Consider the following 18,297-nt stretch of genomic DNA (forward strand, 5'->3'; position numbering starts at 1 on the left):
CTAATAATCGTAAATCAAAAACTAAATTTTCTCAAGTAAATAGAAAGGAACATCATTGGGAACACCTTTGAACCAGAATTTCTTGAAGCTGCCGCCTACCATTGTTACGATTAAATAATAACAGAAATCCATTTTCCTTGTGCCGCATCAAGTTACATCTTAGTTATGTCGCATTCGTTTTTCGATTTTCATAATCACCCCTCCGACAGCGCGTATCAAAATAATCAACGAAATTATCGGATCAAGTAATAAAGTAATAAAGTATCAAAGCAACAATACATATTTTACCTCAATACGGAACATTCGTGAAAAGTATGTTGAATAATTTGCCCATCGGATTAAGACTCTATTAAGCTAAATTAAATAAACTCGATATCGGAACGATACCAGAACATCACATTGCGAATACCAAATTGTATATATTGTGTAAGTACTGAGCGACATATCTAGATGAAAAATCTATCCAGAGCAATAATTGACGTACGAGCCGCACGTTATCCAGTCTAATATTGGATCGTTAAACGTTAACGAGTGACCAAGATATACCATGGGTGCATTCGGGGAGACGCTATTAACGCTATAAACGCAAACGCTATGAACTTCGTTCGAGGAGCCAATAGCGCGATAGCGATAGCAAGCTCCCCGAACGCAGCTGAGGAGACAATAAGTGCCAATAGCATTTCGTGCCTCACCTCGAAAATAATAGCGAAAATAGCGCGAGTGATGACGTCACGCTGCCTTTACAGTGACGTCATCATCGTATATCACAGCGCCACAAAGCGTCTCCTCGAACAGTTTTGGACGATAATTGTGCTAATAGCGTGCTCCCCGAATGCACCCCATACGGTACATCCACATAAATTAGAAGCTTGGTATAAAAATGAGGCACAATCAGGGAATCCTTCTTATCAAATGCTACTCCTCTATCTCCTAATGAATGTATCCGTATATCAAACATGACAGTGTAATTACCATCATTCAACTAAACCATGCATGGATATTAATATTAGGTGTCCTTAAATGTGTTTAAAGAGAATGACGATTTCTTAAACAACTGTCGTATTCTTATGTCGGTAACAAACAGTCTTAACAACGAGCGTAGACTAATCATGTCGCGTTCCATAATCGTGTAGTCCTTGTATCGGTATGCGTCACATTACGAGCTGGGAATTAATAACTCTCATCAGGTATAACATAGCAACGTTAGTAGCGATTGACGATTAGCGACAACGCAACGTAGTTGCTCAGCCACTGTACCATTAACAAGAGCTTCTTTAGGCTTATTGCTCTGCTGCATACGAGGAAGATGAGACCGATGTTCTTTTTGGCCTTTAGATCCTTGCGAACTGTTGTTAAACGTAGATACGTCATTCACGGGTGTTCCTTCCTTGCTATTCATGGTCGATTAGTCGCATGGGCCGGCATTACTGCCTAAACAAATGTATACAGATTAATTCTAAAAGTATTCATATATATATACAAATATGCGCGTCAGCCTACCGATCAAGCACGTCTTTCACACACGTACACACGCACACGTGTACACGCGCACGCACGCACGCACGCACACGCGCGATCAATAAGTATTATTATTATTACCTTTATCAATGCTTGAAACGTCTTGGCTGTTTAAAACAGTGTCTTCGTCATCAGTAGTACGACGATATTCGTCTCTACGATCTCTACGCTGGGTTGGAAAACGACCTTCTTTGCCACTCATATATCCCGAATTATCGGCACCTCTCTGATAACCGCCTCTTGGCAGTAAATCCCGAACGCAATCTTCACTGCTGTCCAAAGTATCTCTACGTAATCTTAAAGAACGTATTCAAACAAATTAGTCGTTATAATGCAGACAAAAAAACTTTTCCAAGAAGGCAGACGTATAACTTTACAACTTAATGTGCCACGTTGATTTTTACGCGCAGACTGTGAAGAAGTTGTTAAATTTGTAAAAGTGCAGCAACCAAGTCATAAGAACGCTTCAACATTTAGACAACGGTTAGACAAGCTGCAAATTAAAAAATCAATAAATAACATATAAACAGATTACTAATTATAACCACACGCACAATCTAAATATAAATGTAAATATATTAATAAATAAATTACCTTAACAATTTTCCTTCCTTAATCCAGTATTGATCGTGATAATATTTCTTAGTTTTGACATATGCAATAAATGTATTTCTCAGGAACATCCTTTTCCTTTTCAATAAAATTACAATGTCCATGTTGCCAGCAGAGACAGAGATCATTAAACCGTCCTCTTCCATAAAACCACATGTGCAATTCTACTTTTACCAGTTCGCCGTTAATCATCATCCATCACTCCTTCGCTCTCTGTAATAAGTCATCACATTTATATAAAAACAATAAATAACATATAAACAGATTACTATATATAAATAATTATAACCATACGCACAATCAAAATATAAATGTAAATATATTAATAAATAAATTACCTTGACAATTTTCCTTCCTTAATCCACAGTTCTGATCGTGATAATATTTCTTAGACGGCCGTAGTCGATATGGATTTTGACATATGTAACAAATGTATATTTCTCAGAAACATCCTTTTCCTTTTTTAATAAAAAATTACAATGTACATGTTTACCAGCATAATATATTAACCTCTTAACGACACGACGCGAGCTGTCACATCACGACACACACGCACGAAGCTTGCACGAATCTCGCGACTCGCGATCACCCGGCTTCGACCGGCCAATCACCGGCACGGAAAAGCGGCAACACTACGTGCGAGATATTCGACTCGCAAAGCTCACTTCTCGGTCCAAATGGATTTTTTTATATAGGATTTTATTTAATAACGCGATTTCTTATTATTCTCCATCTATGCGCAACATATCTACCGCATGTACTACGTTTACGCGAGCATTACTACTTACGATAATTCACTCGTTTACGCAGAGTAAATTATCGTAAGTTACTACAAAATTTCCTTTACGCGAAGGAATTATCGTAAGTTACTACAGAAGTAACGCTCGCGTAAACATAGTAATAGAAAAAAATATCTTTTGTATCTGTTTCTACATTTACGCGAGCGATTACTTCTGTAGTAACTTACGATAATTCACTCGTTTACGCGAAGTAAATTATTATAAGTTACTACAAAATTCCGTTTACGCGTAAGAATTATCGTAAGTTACTACAGAAGTAACGCTCGCGTAAACGTAGTAAGAGTATCTTTTTTATACGATTTTTTTTTAATATTTATATTTTAATAAAGTTTTACTTTGTGGCGATTTCTTTTCACGCTTACGCGGAACATTTTAGCGCGTAAAAAAAGAGTTGGATATAAACGGCAAAAATATAAAAATATTCTACCATTCTTATACAAAATTGAGCAATTCTACTTTTCTACAAGAAATATTCTACTGTATATTTTATGGATATAAAAAGTAATAATTTGAAAAATTAGAAGTAATAACAGTGGACTTCCGCACCACCCTTGAGGTACCACCATTGGCGCGTTAGGTTTTTTAAAGTGGACCTTCGTCTGGAGCCATATTGTACCACATCTTTAGACCTTTTTTAGTATAAATGTTTAAACAGATACATTGAAGTCATATTGCGTAAGAGCGCACGCAGATGAAAAATTACATCAACGTGTGACCGTGCGCAACACATCACCAATTTATCATATTTTTACTTTAGTATGTGCTCGAAATGGCCCCCCTCCATCCTCTCACAAAATGTAGCCCTTGTCAAAATTGCACGACGCACCCGGCGCAAGACCTGTGGAGTTATTGCACGGCAAGCTCGTACAATTCGATCCCTCAGATCTTGAGCATTAGCAGGTCGCGTTGCGTAAACTTGCTGCTTAAGATGACCCCACAGAAAAAAGTCTAGCGGTGTGAGGTCTGGTGAACGCGGTGGCCATTCGTGGGGACCATGAAATCCAATCCAACGGTTACCGAATTTCTCATTTAATAACTCCCTTGTTGCCCTGGCAGTGTGTGCTGGATGGCCATCCTGTTGGAACCACATGTTAGCACGTAATTCCAACGGCACTTCATCCAACAAGTCAACAAGTTCATTGTTGAGAAATCTTCGGTATTGGTCACCATTGATCCTATCATCAATAAAATGTGGCCCAATGATGTGGTCTCCGAGAATACCCGCCCAAACGTTCACCGACCACCTGACTTGTGTATGCGCTTGCTGCATCCAGTGAGGATTCTCAGTGGCCCAATAATGCGAGTTATGGCGGTTGACTTTGCCATCATTATGGAAAATACATTCGTCCGAAAACAGAATGTATTTCGAAAAATAATAATTTTCTTCACTCACATTAAGGAGCCACTGACAATACCTCAATCTGCGAAATTTATCATTTGCAAGCAACTCTTGAGTCAGAGTTACCTTGTAGGGATGGAAGTGAGCCGATTTCAAAGCCCTACATACTGTTGCCTGGCTGACTCCTTGATACTGCGCGACGTCTCGTGTACTAATTTCTGGGTCATTAGTGACCTCTTCTAATATCCGAGCATAAACTCTCGCGGTTTCCCGCAATCGTCGGCCGCATATAACGTACAAAAAAACAATGTCGCACATCTCATTATTCGTAAAATTGTGAGCCATGTTGACCGCATGTTCTATCACGTTTACGAAACACACGGGATCGAAGCGAGACACGGAATGAACAATTTACTAGAATAAAGCTGTAGAAACAATAAAAAAAACAGCGCAGAAACAGTGAAAGAAATAATTAAAGATCGACAGAATTCTGACAGAAAACTATCTTCTATTTCCGACTGAAAGTTTATGCTTTAAAAAAAATACCCAGAGCAGAAGTAGCCAAACCACATATTTTCGATGAGGCTACAGACTAGTTGTAGCTGTGAAAAAATGGTCAATTTCTCTGAAATGTTTAAATACATATTTATTTATAAGATTTTATGGTAATATGATTTTAAACATTTTGTTCTTTTATCATTATTTCCATTGCTTTTTTTCGTACAACACGAACACCGCGCATAAAAATGGCGCAAATAGAAGAAATGATTATAATATCGACGACCTAATAATTAACGCACAAGCCATCGCGCGGTAGGAATCAAGGAATCAACCAGAAAATTATATGTAAAACTTTGATATCAGTTTATTTTTATTCTTGTGGGATTATCTTAAGTACACTGAAAGCCGGAAAACAGTAAGAGTCTCTGAATTTTCGTTTATTCTCAATTTTTATTCTCAATACATAGATGCTTACTTAAAAAAAAAGTAATGTCTGCTGAAAAACACAGTAATATCTAAAGATTAAGATCGTAAGCGATACTGTCTGAAAGAAATAATAGAAAAGAAATAATTACTGAGAAGTTCCATTATTCAATCATGTGCGATTGTGTAACCATTAAGTACTGTTAACTCTTTATATTCGTTTTATCGCGCGAATTCAGAGCACTTCAGAGAGATTCATAACAGTTATTGTAGAATAGATTGTTTTAGCTCAGCGTTAGCGTATTAAACTGTCATTCCGGAATCTTAGGTTTGAATCCCGTCTCCCGTCAATGTGTTTTCAAAAATTGTAAAAGAGTGCGTAATTTTAATTAATAAAATAGAATATGCGAAACCACGAATACAAATTAAACTATAAAAATATTCAAAAAAATAAGACCTATTTAAAAATATAAAAAAAATCTTTTTTTTTTGTTAAATTATTGCACCGGAATTATTACTGATCTTTATCGTAATGGTTACTGTGAGATCCGTACTGGTTACTGAAAGAATGTTTACTGTAGTAGCACGTAATGGTTACTGCAAGAAAGATTAAAAGTTGAGAATAAGCAAAAATACAGGAATTATTACTGTTTTTCGGCTCTTAGTGCAGTAATTAAGTTTGCACAACGCGACTTGCTAGTGCTCAAGATGTGAAAGATTTAATTGTACGAGCTTGTCGTGCAATAAGTCCACGGGTCTTGCGCCGGGTGCGTCGTGCAATTTTGACAAGGGCTACATTTTGTGAGAGGATGGAGGAAGGCCATTTCGAGCACATACTAAAGTAAAAATATGATAAATTGGTGATGTGTTGCGCACGGTCACACGTTGATGTAATTTTTCATCTGCGTGCGCTCTTACGCAATATGACTTCAATGTATCTGTTTAAACATTTATACTAAAAAAGGTCTAAAGATGTGGTACAATATGGCTCCAGGCGAAGGACCACTTTAAAAGACCTAACGCGCCAATGGTGGTACCTCAAGGGTGGTGCGGGAGTCCACTGTTATTACTTCTAATTTTTCAAATTATTACTTTTTATATCCATAAAGTATACAGTAGAATATTTCTTGTAGAAAAGTATAATTGCTCAATTTTGTATAAGAATGGTAGAATATTTTTATATTTTTGCCGTTTATATCCGACTCTTTTTTTACGCGCTAAAATGTTCCGCGTAAGCGTGAAAAGAAATCGCCACCAAGTAAAACTTTATTAAAATATAAATATTAAAAAAAAATCGTATAAAAAAGATAATCTTACTACGTTTACGCGAGCGTTACTTCTGTAGTAACTTACGATAATTCCTACGCGTAAACGGAATTTTGTAGTAACTTATGATAATTTACTTCGCGGAAACGAGTGAATTATCGTAAGTTACTACAGAAGTAATCGCTCGCGTAAACATAGAAACAGATACAAAAGATATTTATTTCTATTACTATGTTTACGCGAGCGTTACTTCTGTAGTAACTTACGATAATTCCTTCGCGTAAAGGAAATTTTGTAGTAACTTACGATAATTTACTCTGCGTAAACGAGTGAATTATCGTAAGTAGTAATGCTCGCGTAAACGTAGTACATGCGGTAGATATGTTGCGCATAGATGGAGAATAATAAGAAATCGCGTTATTAAATAAAATTATATGTAAAAAGAATAATGCGTAAGACAGTTCGATATATTAGAAAAGTATGTACTGTGACGTTGCAGTTTCGCTGCATAGTTGCAGCGCCCCGCCGCCGTCACAAGGCGCGGGTTTCGCGACCTTTTTCACGCCCGAGGACGGTTCAACGAATCGATGCGAGATCTCCAGGGGCATATTATAATTACAAATTACTGATCCCTTTTATTTTATTTTGTATCATTTGCGTGGCGCCTCACCGAGCCGAAGACCGGAGTTTCCTGCGAGGATGCAGAGGACGCGAAAGCGGAGTCGACGAGAAGGATAACGGCGAGAGACCGGACGACGGAAAGCGGATCGAAGCGACTCGCGGGCCGCCGAGAGCGACGGAGCGCAGGAAAACACGCGCGCGGCGCGTGACACAGCGGCGGGCGGACCCATAATGGCAGGGCCCCGGGACGCCGGGGCTAAATCAGCTCATCTGCCCTCCTCACACTGCTGACCGGATTCCGGGATAGGCGGCCGCCATTCCCGAACCGAAAAGGAGGAACACGGAGGCAGACACGTCCCGTCCGCCGCCGGGAAGAATCCCGGAAAAGTTGCCGCGCGAGCGAAGGGCCGTTTAGCGCCCTGCGAAAAGCCGTAATTCACGGCCCTACGCACGAATCCGCCGCGAGCCTGCGAGCTCACCCCTCATTGGTCCGCGCTCCAACGTCGCGGGGCCGCGTACGCCCGGGGTGGGGTGCGCTATCGATTCCGCCATCGAGCGAAATTTCGGGAGCATTCGTGGATCGTCCTCGATAACCGACGCACGTCAAAGGCCAAGTCGCGATATTCTCTTCGCGTTAAGTCGCATTTTGGGAGCTGAGTACGACGTCCGGCTGCTCTCTTTCGACCCTTGGGACGACGGCGAGGACCCTCGGGAGAGAATCTGCCTACGGTGAGGTTGCCTCGGTAACGTTTTATGTAAAGCCACGACACCGCTCCCCGGGTCGCGCTCTCGCTCGGGAAAATTCGCGATAATTAGCGTATTCGCCGACAAGGCGTATTTAGCGATCGATAGCGAGAGCGAGGGGCACCGGAATGGTCTCGTGGCCGTGGGATCGCGATCGAAATCTACGAACCTCTGGAGATCGCGGTAGGCGCGTCGATGACGACGTTCGATATCGCGAATACGCCATTTCTCGCGCCCTTCACGTTCACGACCGCGTGTCTCGTTATGCGTAGTATTGCGCCCGGTCGAATCTTAGATTCTGCACGCGATATTAATGGCGTCAGAGGGATATTCGCGTTGGTTTAACTTTCTTAAAAAAAAGGTAAAGAAAGGCGCCAAGTACACGTATAGTAGTGTATATGTTGTTACCTCGAAAAAAAAGAAAGTGGTAGTATTATACCTCGAAAAAACCTAAGTAACAAGTGGTAGACGTACTCTTTGTATCTCGAAAAATCTCGAAAAAATCTAAGCAGTAGTATCTTTATTTCCAAAAAATTATAACCCAAGTGATATACACATCACAAAACTATGTTACCTTATCAAAGAAGAGTCGCGCTTCAAGTGATCTATTACAATTACAAAAAAGAAATGATATCTCTTTAAATTACAGCGCCAATTACAGAGAGAACATATATATTGCCTCAAAAAATAATTGTTGCACTACTTTGAAAAATCTTTACATGGTGTCAATTAGAAAAAGAATGTATGATAACAATTTTATAAGATTAAAAAATTTTATTTAAATTTAACAAGGGAATACAAGATATTTAAATACAAAGTTTACATGTGTATTTTTTAGTGGTCACAAAGAATTACAGAGGAACAGTACAAAATAAAAATATTTTATTAAAATATTTAATCCAACGAGGGAATACAAGGTATTTAAATACAAAGTTTATATATGTATTTTTCAATAGAATAAAAGATTTAATCACAAAGAATTACAGAGATAGTACAAAATAAAAATATTTTATTAAAATACATAAATTTTTCTTGTAAAAAAACTTGGCGCTGCTAGACCTCGAAATTTTAAATAAATAAGGATAACAATAAATAAAAATAATTCATAGAAGAATGCGACGGGAGTAACAAAATGATTATCAGCGTGGTGTGTATGTGCGAGCGAGTGATATGGGTGTGCGTGACGACGGTGAATAATGCGGCTTATAATTAAGTATAGGATAAGTTTATTTATTTATTTAAAATTTCGAGGTCTAGCAGCGCCAAGTTTTTTTACAAGAAAAATTTATGTATTTTAATAAAATATTTTTATTTTGTACTATCTCTGTAATTCTTTGTGATTAAATCTTTTATTCTATTGAAAAATACATATATAAACTTTGTATTTAAATACCTTGTATTCCCTCGTTGGATTAAATATTTTAATAAAATATTTTTATTTTGTACTGTTCCTCTGTAATTCTTTGTGACCACTAAAAAATACACATGTAAACTTTGTATTTAAATATCTTGTATTCCCTTGTTAAATTTAAATAAAATTTTTTAATCTTATAAAATTGTTATCATACATTCTTTTTCTAATTGACACCATGTAAAGATTTTTCAAAGTAGTGCAACAATTATTTTTTGAGGCAATATATATGTTCTCTCTGTAATTGGCGCTGTCATTTAAAGAGATATCATTTCTTTTTTGTAATTGTAATAGATCACTTGAAGCGCGACTCTTCTTTGATAAGGTAACATAGTTTTGTGATGTGTATATCACTTGGGTTATAATTTTTTGGAAATAAATATACTACTGCTTAGATTTTTTCGAGATTTTTCGAGATACAAAGAGTACGTCTACCACTTGTTACTTAGGTTTTTTCGAGGTATAATACTACCACTTTCTTTTTTTTCGAGGTAACAACATATACACTACTATACGTGTACTTGGCGCCTTTCTTTACCTTTTTTTTAAGAAAGGTAATTTTGTACGGATATCACGCCTTTTTGTAGTATTACGCATTTTATAAACAGTATGTACAGGGTAAAGCTATTTGGAGGTATTATACTACCACTTTGTTTTTTTCGAGGTAACAACATAATACATATACACTACTATGCGTGTACTTGGCGCCTTTTTTTACCTTTTTTTTAAAAAAGGTAATTTTGTACGGATATCACGCCTTTTTGTAGTGTTACGCATCTTAATCTTATAAACAATATATCTTATAATCTTATAAACAGTATGTACAAGGTGTGAAGCTAAAGGTGTTACGGACTATTATTTCTAAAGAAAACAACAATTTAATATTTTGCTTAGTTTTTTAAAAATAATAATCTGTAACCTTTTTAGTTGTACACCTTGTTAATGCTATACATATGTATACCACAGAAAAAAATTACTACTTAAAAATAAAAATGTAATGTGTCTGAAGTTGTTAATAATAGTTAAAACGTTTGACACACACACACACACCCACACACACACACACACACACACACACACACACACACACACACACACACACACACACACACGCGCGCGCGCGCGCGCGCGCGCCTTAGGGTAGCAGAAGAGAGAACAAGAGAAAAGTATCTTCGCGAACAATGGAGCTAGTCTCATGACGATGAGTCAAGTATGTACAAGAGCGAGATCGCAATGACCGATATGCAAGTGGATTAACCTAGTCGCGAAACGTTCACCCGTTATACTGTTGAAGAACCGACCGCATAACATTCCGTCTTTTTCTAATCCCGCTGTGAATCGATTTTCCAGCTAACGTATATCTTATGTCTTCGCAAAGCGTAACTTTTAAATCCTTTAGGGAAATCAATCACTTCAAGACGACACATTTTTTTTAGAGTGATTGAAGAGAAAGACAGAGAGCTTGTAAATGTCGCAAATAACGTCTTGGACGAGTATAGTAGCGTATACGTCAAGTCGGGAGGCGAATAGAAGTTAAGCAATGGAGAAAAAAAAGACAGACCAAGATATGCGAGTTAATTCAGTTATGATATATTTTTATATATTTTACAGAAGACGTATAAAAGATGTAAGAGGACTTGCGGTAAAAATTCATGCAAGTCTTAATAACTTCAAGGATTAAACTGACGAATATACAAAAGCTACTAAATGTACTCAAAGCTACTTAATGATTAATACAATGCTAAATGAAGTGTTGTACAAAATTTGAATAGAGTCAAAGATTGCGGTCAGCTACATATTAGTTGCTTTCCATTTACATCAAAACTCAGATAATTCTCACTTGTGATGTCATTCTGTCTTTATTATTCATTAATTCCCAAAAAGGATAGAACGACGTCACAAGTGAGAATTATCTGAGTTTTGATGTAAATGGAAAGCACCTATTATATACACGAAAATTATTATATACACGAAAATGAATTACGAATGATTATTACGTAACGATGTTCGTTGCGCTATATTTTCGCTTTGTTAAAAAATTATAATAAATTATAATAAATTGAGTTAATCGCAGCGCGCGACAAAGTTATGTACGTGAGCACTGTGAGCGATTTAATGATTGTAACCTTACTTGTATACATTTCCTAGAAAAATATTTCTATATTATGTTTAACAACAATATTAAATATTAACATTTCATAACTGCCAAACGTTTCCAGTTGAGCGCAATTGCACGAGTTACGAATCATTTATAGACTCTTTTTCTCAGTTAACTAGTTTCTACTGCATTGAAATCTTGCATAGATAAAAATGTATTAGCATATCGCGCAAGAATCATCGATATCTAAGTAAACAATTAATCAAATATATACAGTATATATGCGTACATCTGGATTAATCCGAAAGCTTAGTCTCCATCTTTTGAAACATAAAATAATTTTATGCCACAACAGTGAAGTGCGGAATATTAAATAAAATGCGCCATTTAACAATAACTTCTAAGGTAACAAGTTTAATCTACGGTGACCTAAATTTAAACGTGAAAAGAAATTAAATTATTTCAATGAGTTCTCGAATCGTCCCCAATCAGAAATAGACATGAGTCACGTAGAAACGAATTTCCTAATTCGTCTGAGTTATTCGATACAATGTTCTAGTTTAAATGTGACACTACTTTGTAAAATGTTAAGTTTTATTGTTTTCTCTACTCTACGATCAATATAACAATCTTTATAAATTTCTTTCTAAATAAAAATATTCTACACAATCGGAAAACTATTTTACAACATGAGTAAAGAACGAAGTAAAAAAGCGAAATAATCAATTTTGACGCGATTAAAGGGAATCGTCAATGGCGATTGTATTAAACTCTAGTCCATACTGACTAATAATCGCGGATTATGCGTGAAAATTGTAGAGTTTCTTGACAACTCTTATGTACAGATGGATTCAAGTGTTTCTGGCTTCATTCATCTGGTCCCATGCCTACTTGTTCAGCATGTCCGTTCATTACCAGTTCTTCAGTAAGGGAAATTAGCTTTAAAAAATCAATTAATTTCAATTAATTTGCGCATCTGCAAAGAGATTCTCGAAGATTAGATAATAATAACTACTTACCTTATAATTTTGTATCATAAAATAAATATTTGCATAAATATTAGTTTGAATGCGACCTTCAATCTGAGTTTGGGCAGCAACTCCCTTTGAGGAACAATTTTGTACCACATTGTAAGCTTCTGTCGATCATTTACCTGCAAAAGAGTAACATCAAAGTATAATTACATATCCAAAGATAAATAATTTTGAGTGTAGAGATGTATATATCTAAAATCTACTTACACGTAGGAGTTGATAATAATCTCGTTGATTGAAATGTGGCTTGGATCAGTCAACTCGCGAAACTGTAATATAATAATAAATCGATTAGAATTTTCGGAAACATTACTTCATACGATTCTTTCACACGATGACGGTTAATGTTAATTTTCGATTACCTTATTATTACGTTTCGCGTGTTCTATACTTGTCGTCATGACGAAACATCTGACCGAGACATTGCGCTTCTTGGCTATCTCAATATATCTCTTTCTCGAAGCTGGATCAGGATTGGTATTGTCTATAACTATACTTTTTCCTTGATTCAAGTATTGTTGGACTGCAGCAATGCACTTCTGCCAGCTGCCTAAAGTGTCTCTGTTGACGTATCCGTATTCCTTCAGATAATTCTTTGCAAAATGCGATTTTCCGGAGTCTGGACTGCCGACCATAAGTACCACCTGCTAATGGATATCTATAAGCACGAGGAAAGAGCGGGCCTCTGTTCACATTTGACGTTCACGATGATATTCGTGTTATGCACGATGCTTCTGTCGAAACCGAGGAATCACATGCCGGAAAAATTTTACTTAGGTATTTATCATTAAAAGAATAACTTTGTATAATTCTCTTTTATGTTATTTCTCATTAGACCATGGTACGAGAGAAACAAACACATTTTTCCAGCGAGTAGATGGGAACCTTTTGATCCAACGAAAAGTTATGACAAGTATACAGTGTCGGATAAAAATAGGAAGAAAGATAAAATCTGATAAACTTAGATTCAACGAATTGTCCAATTTCGTTTAAAGGATTCAGATTCAAAGGACTGTAATTTAGTAGAGCTACATAATCGAGTAAATGAATTAAATATTATCACATAACTGAATGAATTTGAATCTGAATCTTTTAAACGAAATTGGACAATTCGTTGAATCTAAGTTTATCAGATTTTATCTTTCTTCCTATTTTTATCCGACACTGTATACTTGTCATAACTTTTCGTTGGATCAAAAGGTTCCCATCTACTCGCTGGAAAAATGTGTTTGTTCCTCTCGTATCATGATCTAGTGAGAAATAACATAAAAGAGAATTATACAAAGTATTCTTTTAATGATAAATACCTAAGTAAAATTTTTCCGGCATGTGATTCCTCGGTTTCGACAGAAGCATCGTGCATAACACGAATATCATCGTGAACGTCAAATGTGAACAGAGGTTCGCTTTTTCCTCGTGCCTAATCGCAATATTACATACATTAAAATAACATGCCAACATTGTGATATTGCTTCATAAGTTTTATCACTTAGTATCTTTACCTTAGTTACAATAAAATCGTAAAACGTATAATGGTGCGGTAATATAAGAAAGATCCTCCTTGACATACATTAACTGATCTACCATTACTGTTTTAAGCTCGCTGAATTCACGCTTCGGAACTTCTAAACATCTCTGAAGAAGCTGATAGATAGAATTACCTGTATGTGAAAATTTAATTTATGCAGTAGAACATTATATATCACGCCAATGTTACTCCAAAAGTGACACTGGAGTATTTTAATAACTTAAAAATTCTCTAAATCACTGAGACATTCACCTTTCTTCATTATAACACTCCGACGATAGCCAGATCCATCCCAATAACTGAATGTGATCTCAATTTCTTCTTCCTTCAACGCGTTCTGCTTTCTAGCCCATTCTTGCCTCAATTCTTCCTTAAGTTTATTTTCCTCCTCCTTCCTTTCCCTATCTGGCAAGAAACTTGTATCTACATCTGGATTTTTCTTAATCTTCTTAATCGCGAGGCCATCAGATTGCTCATTTTCTGACTGCGGGGATTTTTCGGCATTGTCTTCATCCAGATTAAAAGACAAAGCTTGAATCTGTCTCTTCTGTTTGTTCTTTTCTTTTCCTGCTCTTTTTCACGTTCCTTGTATCAAAGCATGATATGTATGACTAGATGACATTCAGAGCACTGGGCGAAAATCACATAACATTCAGAGCACTGGGCAGAAATCACATGTGTATATATATATATAATCACGGCAAACCGCATATATAACATCGTGTTATTTTTATTACATTTAGGAAAATTATTTCATATTAACTCAATAGGCGTTAAACTTGCATACATAGGGAGCTTTCCAGCAAGTGACACAAGCCGACACAAACGTCGTTCTATCTTTCCTTTTTGGCAATGAGTAACAAAGACAAAACGATACCTGTGTCGACTTGTGTCGCTTGCTGGAAAGCTCCCATAAGTGAATCTCGCGTTTTATGTAAAATTTTGTAAGAAATCGCCGAAATCGGTAATCTAACCTATACTACGTTTACGCGAACGTTACTTAATTCTGTAGTAACTTACGAACGATACGATAATTCCTCCGCATAAACGGGAGATTTTATAGTAACTACGATGATATCGTTCGTATAAGTTACTAACAGAAGTAATACTCACGTAAACGTAAACTATTATTCTTTGACTTATCAAGAGTTGTAAACTATTATAATTCCTGTCACATGCACTTAGTCGTGTAAAAGAGTCACGGTGCGGTTTCGCTTCGCGTCGTATAATAATAGGATAATTACATGTAAATAAAACAATTACCTTGAATCAGAAAAAATATTAATTGTCGCGTCGCGTAAAGAGTCACGGTCGGTCTCGCTCCGCGCGTACTTGACGTGGGACACTATACCGTGTTATAGGTTATAACTGACTGTGACAGGTGACAGCGCGCTAAACGCACTGTCTGCACTGGTCTGCACTGCGCGCAGTTTACACACACGTATACATCGAGAAACTGGCGATACTAGTGACACCGCCAGTGTCGAAAAAGTGAAAAGGACGCGATTCCAGCCAATGAAATGATGCCATGGCATGAGAGACGGTCGACGTATCTGAACGACGTATCTTAAATAAAAATTTTCACATTTGGACTTTGCGTCGCAATATCTCCGCTCGTAGGGCACGTAGCGGAAATATTATAAGAGAAACCCCCCCCTAATTCGACCCCAAGCTATCGATTAAGCCTACTTAGAACTTGATCCGTTCACTCGTTATCGAGATCTCAACATCTCGAGTACTCGCAACTCGTCGCGTCGCGTAAAAGAGTCACGGTCGGTCTCGCTCCGCGTGTACTTGGCGCGAGACACTACCGTGTCTCTTGATTGCGTTACTTACGATTCGCGTTCGGGCATTTAGACTATCCTCGCGATATCGGCTGCGTTGAGATATTATTCGCGGTAGGATGTGGTTCGCCTTAAGATACCATCCGCGTCGACCTAAGGTTGCGTCTCGTTATTACTCGCGGTAATTCCGTAATCTTTCTCGCGTTAATTCGAGTATTTCGCGTTATGCCGAGTGTCTCGGCGCATCATTTTTCGCGTTGGACGATTGCTGACGATCGCGGGTGTTGCGTTCGATCAGAATCACTTGCGTATTCTCCGTTTCGTGCGTTAGGATAAATCGGTCATTTCGCGTTAGTTATAGCATTGGTCGCGGTAATTCCGTCTATTTTCTCGCGTTAGTTTAGTATTTCGCGTTACGTCAAGCGCCCCGGCGCCTTATTCTTCGCGTGAGGATATCCCTGGCGATATCACATGTTGCGTTCGTTCCTTCTTGCGTTGGGACGTTACTCGCGTCGCGTTCGGGCGTTAGGTTAAGATTACTCTTTGCGTTAGTTTAAGATTATTCCCTGCGTTAGATTGAGATTATTACTTGCGTTAGAGTAAGATTCTTATGGCGACAGAATCCTTGCACGGGTTTGGGAACTTGCGTTCACGCGCTCCAAGCGTGGCGCATTATCATTTCGCGGTATTTCGCGCTATTATTTCGCGTTTATTTCCGTTATGTCGTAGTCAGTCGTAATTTGTACCGATATTCTATGTGATTTGTCCGCGAACCTTTCTACTATTATTAGCTGTGAAATTATATGATCTCGATGATTTTGTAAGTTTAGTTTTCCTCACACGTTCTCTTGCTGCGCCTTCCGCGCGTTTACTGAGTTAACGTAATTTTCCGTTTATTTCTGGCGTCCGCGTTATCATATTTTGTATTCGAAAATTGACGCCCGCGTTATCTACCACCTGCTATTTGCTTTTGTCTTGAAAGCCACATTGGCACTTACTGTTTCATCCAAAAATTTCTACAGAATAAATGTTATCTTTTATCTGTTAACCGCTTGAGTTCGTGATCTTGGTTATTTTGCGTCACCCCGCCGAATACCGCGCTGCCTTTCATCAACCCCGCCCTGCTATTAGGTCGAGCTAGCCATTCCCTCGCACACCGACTTATTTCGTTTTGCGTCTCGTTTTTGGTTTCTCGCGATTTCGCGGACGCGAATTCACGCGTCTGGCGCCCAACAAGAAAATCGTTTCGTGAAGTGTCGGAGGTGCGAGAGAATCACCGGAGAGGCCTATCATCCCGCTCTCCTTTCCCCTTTTGATCCGGCACACGTCCCGGACCGCTCCGGGAGTGAAAAAGTCGTGACAGTACATACGATATACGTTATTTGATTCACAGTTTTTAACTTGCCTGTACATCACCTCGGACTCGTCGATCGAAGCGTTCGATTCAAGCTGGTGTCATCTATGGATCGTTCGGTTGATTACAGTTGCAGTCGGTAACTCATCTCCTATGGTAAAAAGTTGGTGCATCCATTAAGATTCACCCTGTATATGCATGTAATATGCATGACATGTAAAATGTTTTTTTATGGTATAAAATATATATATAAAATAAATTGATTTTTTTATTTTTTAATTAATTTTTAATTATACATACACACACAAATAGATTCTTATTTTTCAAAATTGTCTTTATTTTTGTTCTTTCTTTACATATGCATACATATACAAAAACAATAAAAATAATATGATAGCCGGTTTTTGCTGACATTATCTCTCAATATTTGCATCCGTGTGCTCACGTATTAGTGTTTGTACTTACATGGACGCTACTACATATGCTTTGTAAGAGAGACAAAGATGCAAGCAGTCAGTATGTTACCACGAAATACGGATATACAATTTATTGGTGAAAAAGCATCGCTGCTTACGTGGTATTACTAAGTATATATATAAACCAGGAAAAAATGAAATATCTGATGTTATCTTTGATAGTAAAAATGAAAAAGACAAGAAAGATACATTGGTAAAGCGTCTTTGGAAGATTGGTGTGCGAGCCATGAGTAATAGGGAATGTGGAGCTCTTGAAGCTGCTGATACGTATTCCTTTATATGGGACTAATCGAAATACGACTATTAGGTGGTTAGATGTTAATCAGATACGACATAGAAAAGTTAAAAGCTGTAAGGAAATTAAAGCTTTTGATGGAGATTCTATAGACTGTGACGTGACATAGTCACGTCCCCGGCCCGGATGGTAGCTCGGCCGAGGTGGGCGTCAAGGGTGGTGCCTCCACCCGAGCGGGCGAGACGTTGGCGTTACCGTTAGGCTAAATTATACCATTTAAGACTTACAGGTCATGAGCGAGGGTGCGGAGCAGTTGGCCAGGGATCTTTGTAACGGCGTAAGGTCGCACCGCGGGAGTATTGCAGGTGGACAGCCGGAAGCTTACCGAGGAAGGACGGCCGACGGTCGGGTCACGCTGGGGCCCATAGCCGGGACAGCGAGCACCTAGCACGGGGAACGCGTAGCCGCACCGACGAATGACGGCCCGGGACACGGAGGAACCGAGAAGGGGGACGCCCCGACGAAGGTCCCCGTCCCGAGATAAGACCACTAC

At 38.1% G+C, this 18,297-nt stretch overlaps 1 protein-coding gene and 2 long non-coding RNA genes across 8 annotated transcripts; all 3 read right to left on the minus strand.

Moving 5' to 3' along the window:
• Positions 1 to 1,041: 1,041 nt before the first annotated feature.
• On the minus strand, positions 1,042 to 1,983 carry LOC139785225 (uncharacterized). Of its 3 annotated transcripts, XR_011721860.1 has the most exons (3): positions 1,896 to 1,977; positions 1,600 to 1,814; positions 1,042 to 1,431 (listed from the first exon to the last, which is right to left on the minus strand). It is a non-coding gene; the product is annotated as an uncharacterized lncRNA (long non-coding RNA). The 3 variants fall into 3 exon arrangements; XR_011721859.1 differs by having other exon boundaries at positions 1,042 to 1,427; positions 1,600 to 1,983; XR_011721858.1 differs by having other exon boundaries at positions 1,600 to 1,983.
• A 16-nt stretch (positions 1,984 to 1,999) lies between these two features.
• LOC139785226 (uncharacterized) lies at positions 2,000 to 2,813 on the minus strand. Its single transcript, XR_011721861.1, has 3 exons — positions 2,469 to 2,813; positions 2,113 to 2,343; positions 2,000 to 2,011 (listed from the first exon to the last, which is right to left on the minus strand). It is a non-coding gene; the product is annotated as an uncharacterized lncRNA (long non-coding RNA).
• A 9,386-nt stretch (positions 2,814 to 12,199) lies between these two features.
• LOC139785227 (uncharacterized protein F21D5.5-like) lies at positions 12,200 to 15,274 on the minus strand. Of its 4 annotated transcripts, none has more exons than XM_071724396.1 (6): positions 15,159 to 15,274; positions 13,870 to 14,525; positions 12,730 to 13,014; positions 12,575 to 12,636; positions 12,353 to 12,486; positions 12,200 to 12,272 (listed from the first exon to the last, which is right to left on the minus strand). In XM_071724396.1, the coding sequence occupies exons 2-5, from the start codon at positions 13,933 to 13,935 to the stop codon at positions 12,483 to 12,485; spliced, it is 417 nt and encodes a 138-aa protein (XP_071580497.1). In that variant the 5' UTR covers positions 13,936 to 14,525; positions 15,159 to 15,274; the 3' UTR covers positions 12,200 to 12,272; positions 12,353 to 12,482. The 4 variants fall into 4 exon arrangements, with proteins under 4 accessions (XP_071580497.1, XP_071580496.1, XP_071580498.1 ...); XM_071724395.1 differs by lacking the exon at positions 15,159 to 15,274 and having other exon boundaries at positions 13,870 to 14,028; positions 14,148 to 15,053; XM_071724397.1 differs by lacking the exon at positions 15,159 to 15,274 and having other exon boundaries at positions 12,730 to 13,011; positions 13,870 to 15,054.
• Positions 15,275 to 18,297: the final 3,023 nt, after the last annotated feature.

The sequence above is a fragment of the Temnothorax nylanderi genome, unplaced genomic scaffold (genome assembly GCF_030848795.1).
Source record: "Temnothorax nylanderi isolate EJ_2023f unplaced genomic scaffold, tnyl_v1.0 TNYL_tig0758_pilon, whole genome shotgun sequence".
Classification (NCBI taxonomy): Eukaryota; Metazoa; Arthropoda; class Insecta; order Hymenoptera; family Formicidae; genus Temnothorax; species Temnothorax nylanderi.

Bases quoted from the DNA above. Each gene is read 5' to 3' on its own strand.
- LOC139785227 (XM_071724396.1), bottom strand. From the start codon at position 13,935: ATGTCAAGGAGGATCTTTCTTATATTACCGCACCATTATACGTTTTAC. The intron at 13,015-13,869 runs GTAAAGATACTA...GATATCCATTAG, and splicing joins ACGATTTTATTGTAACTAAG to CAGGTGGTACTTATGGTCGG. The intron at 12,637-12,729 runs GTAATCGAAAAT...ATTATATTACAG, and splicing joins ACGCGAAACGTAATAATAAG to TTTCGCGAGTTGACTGATCC.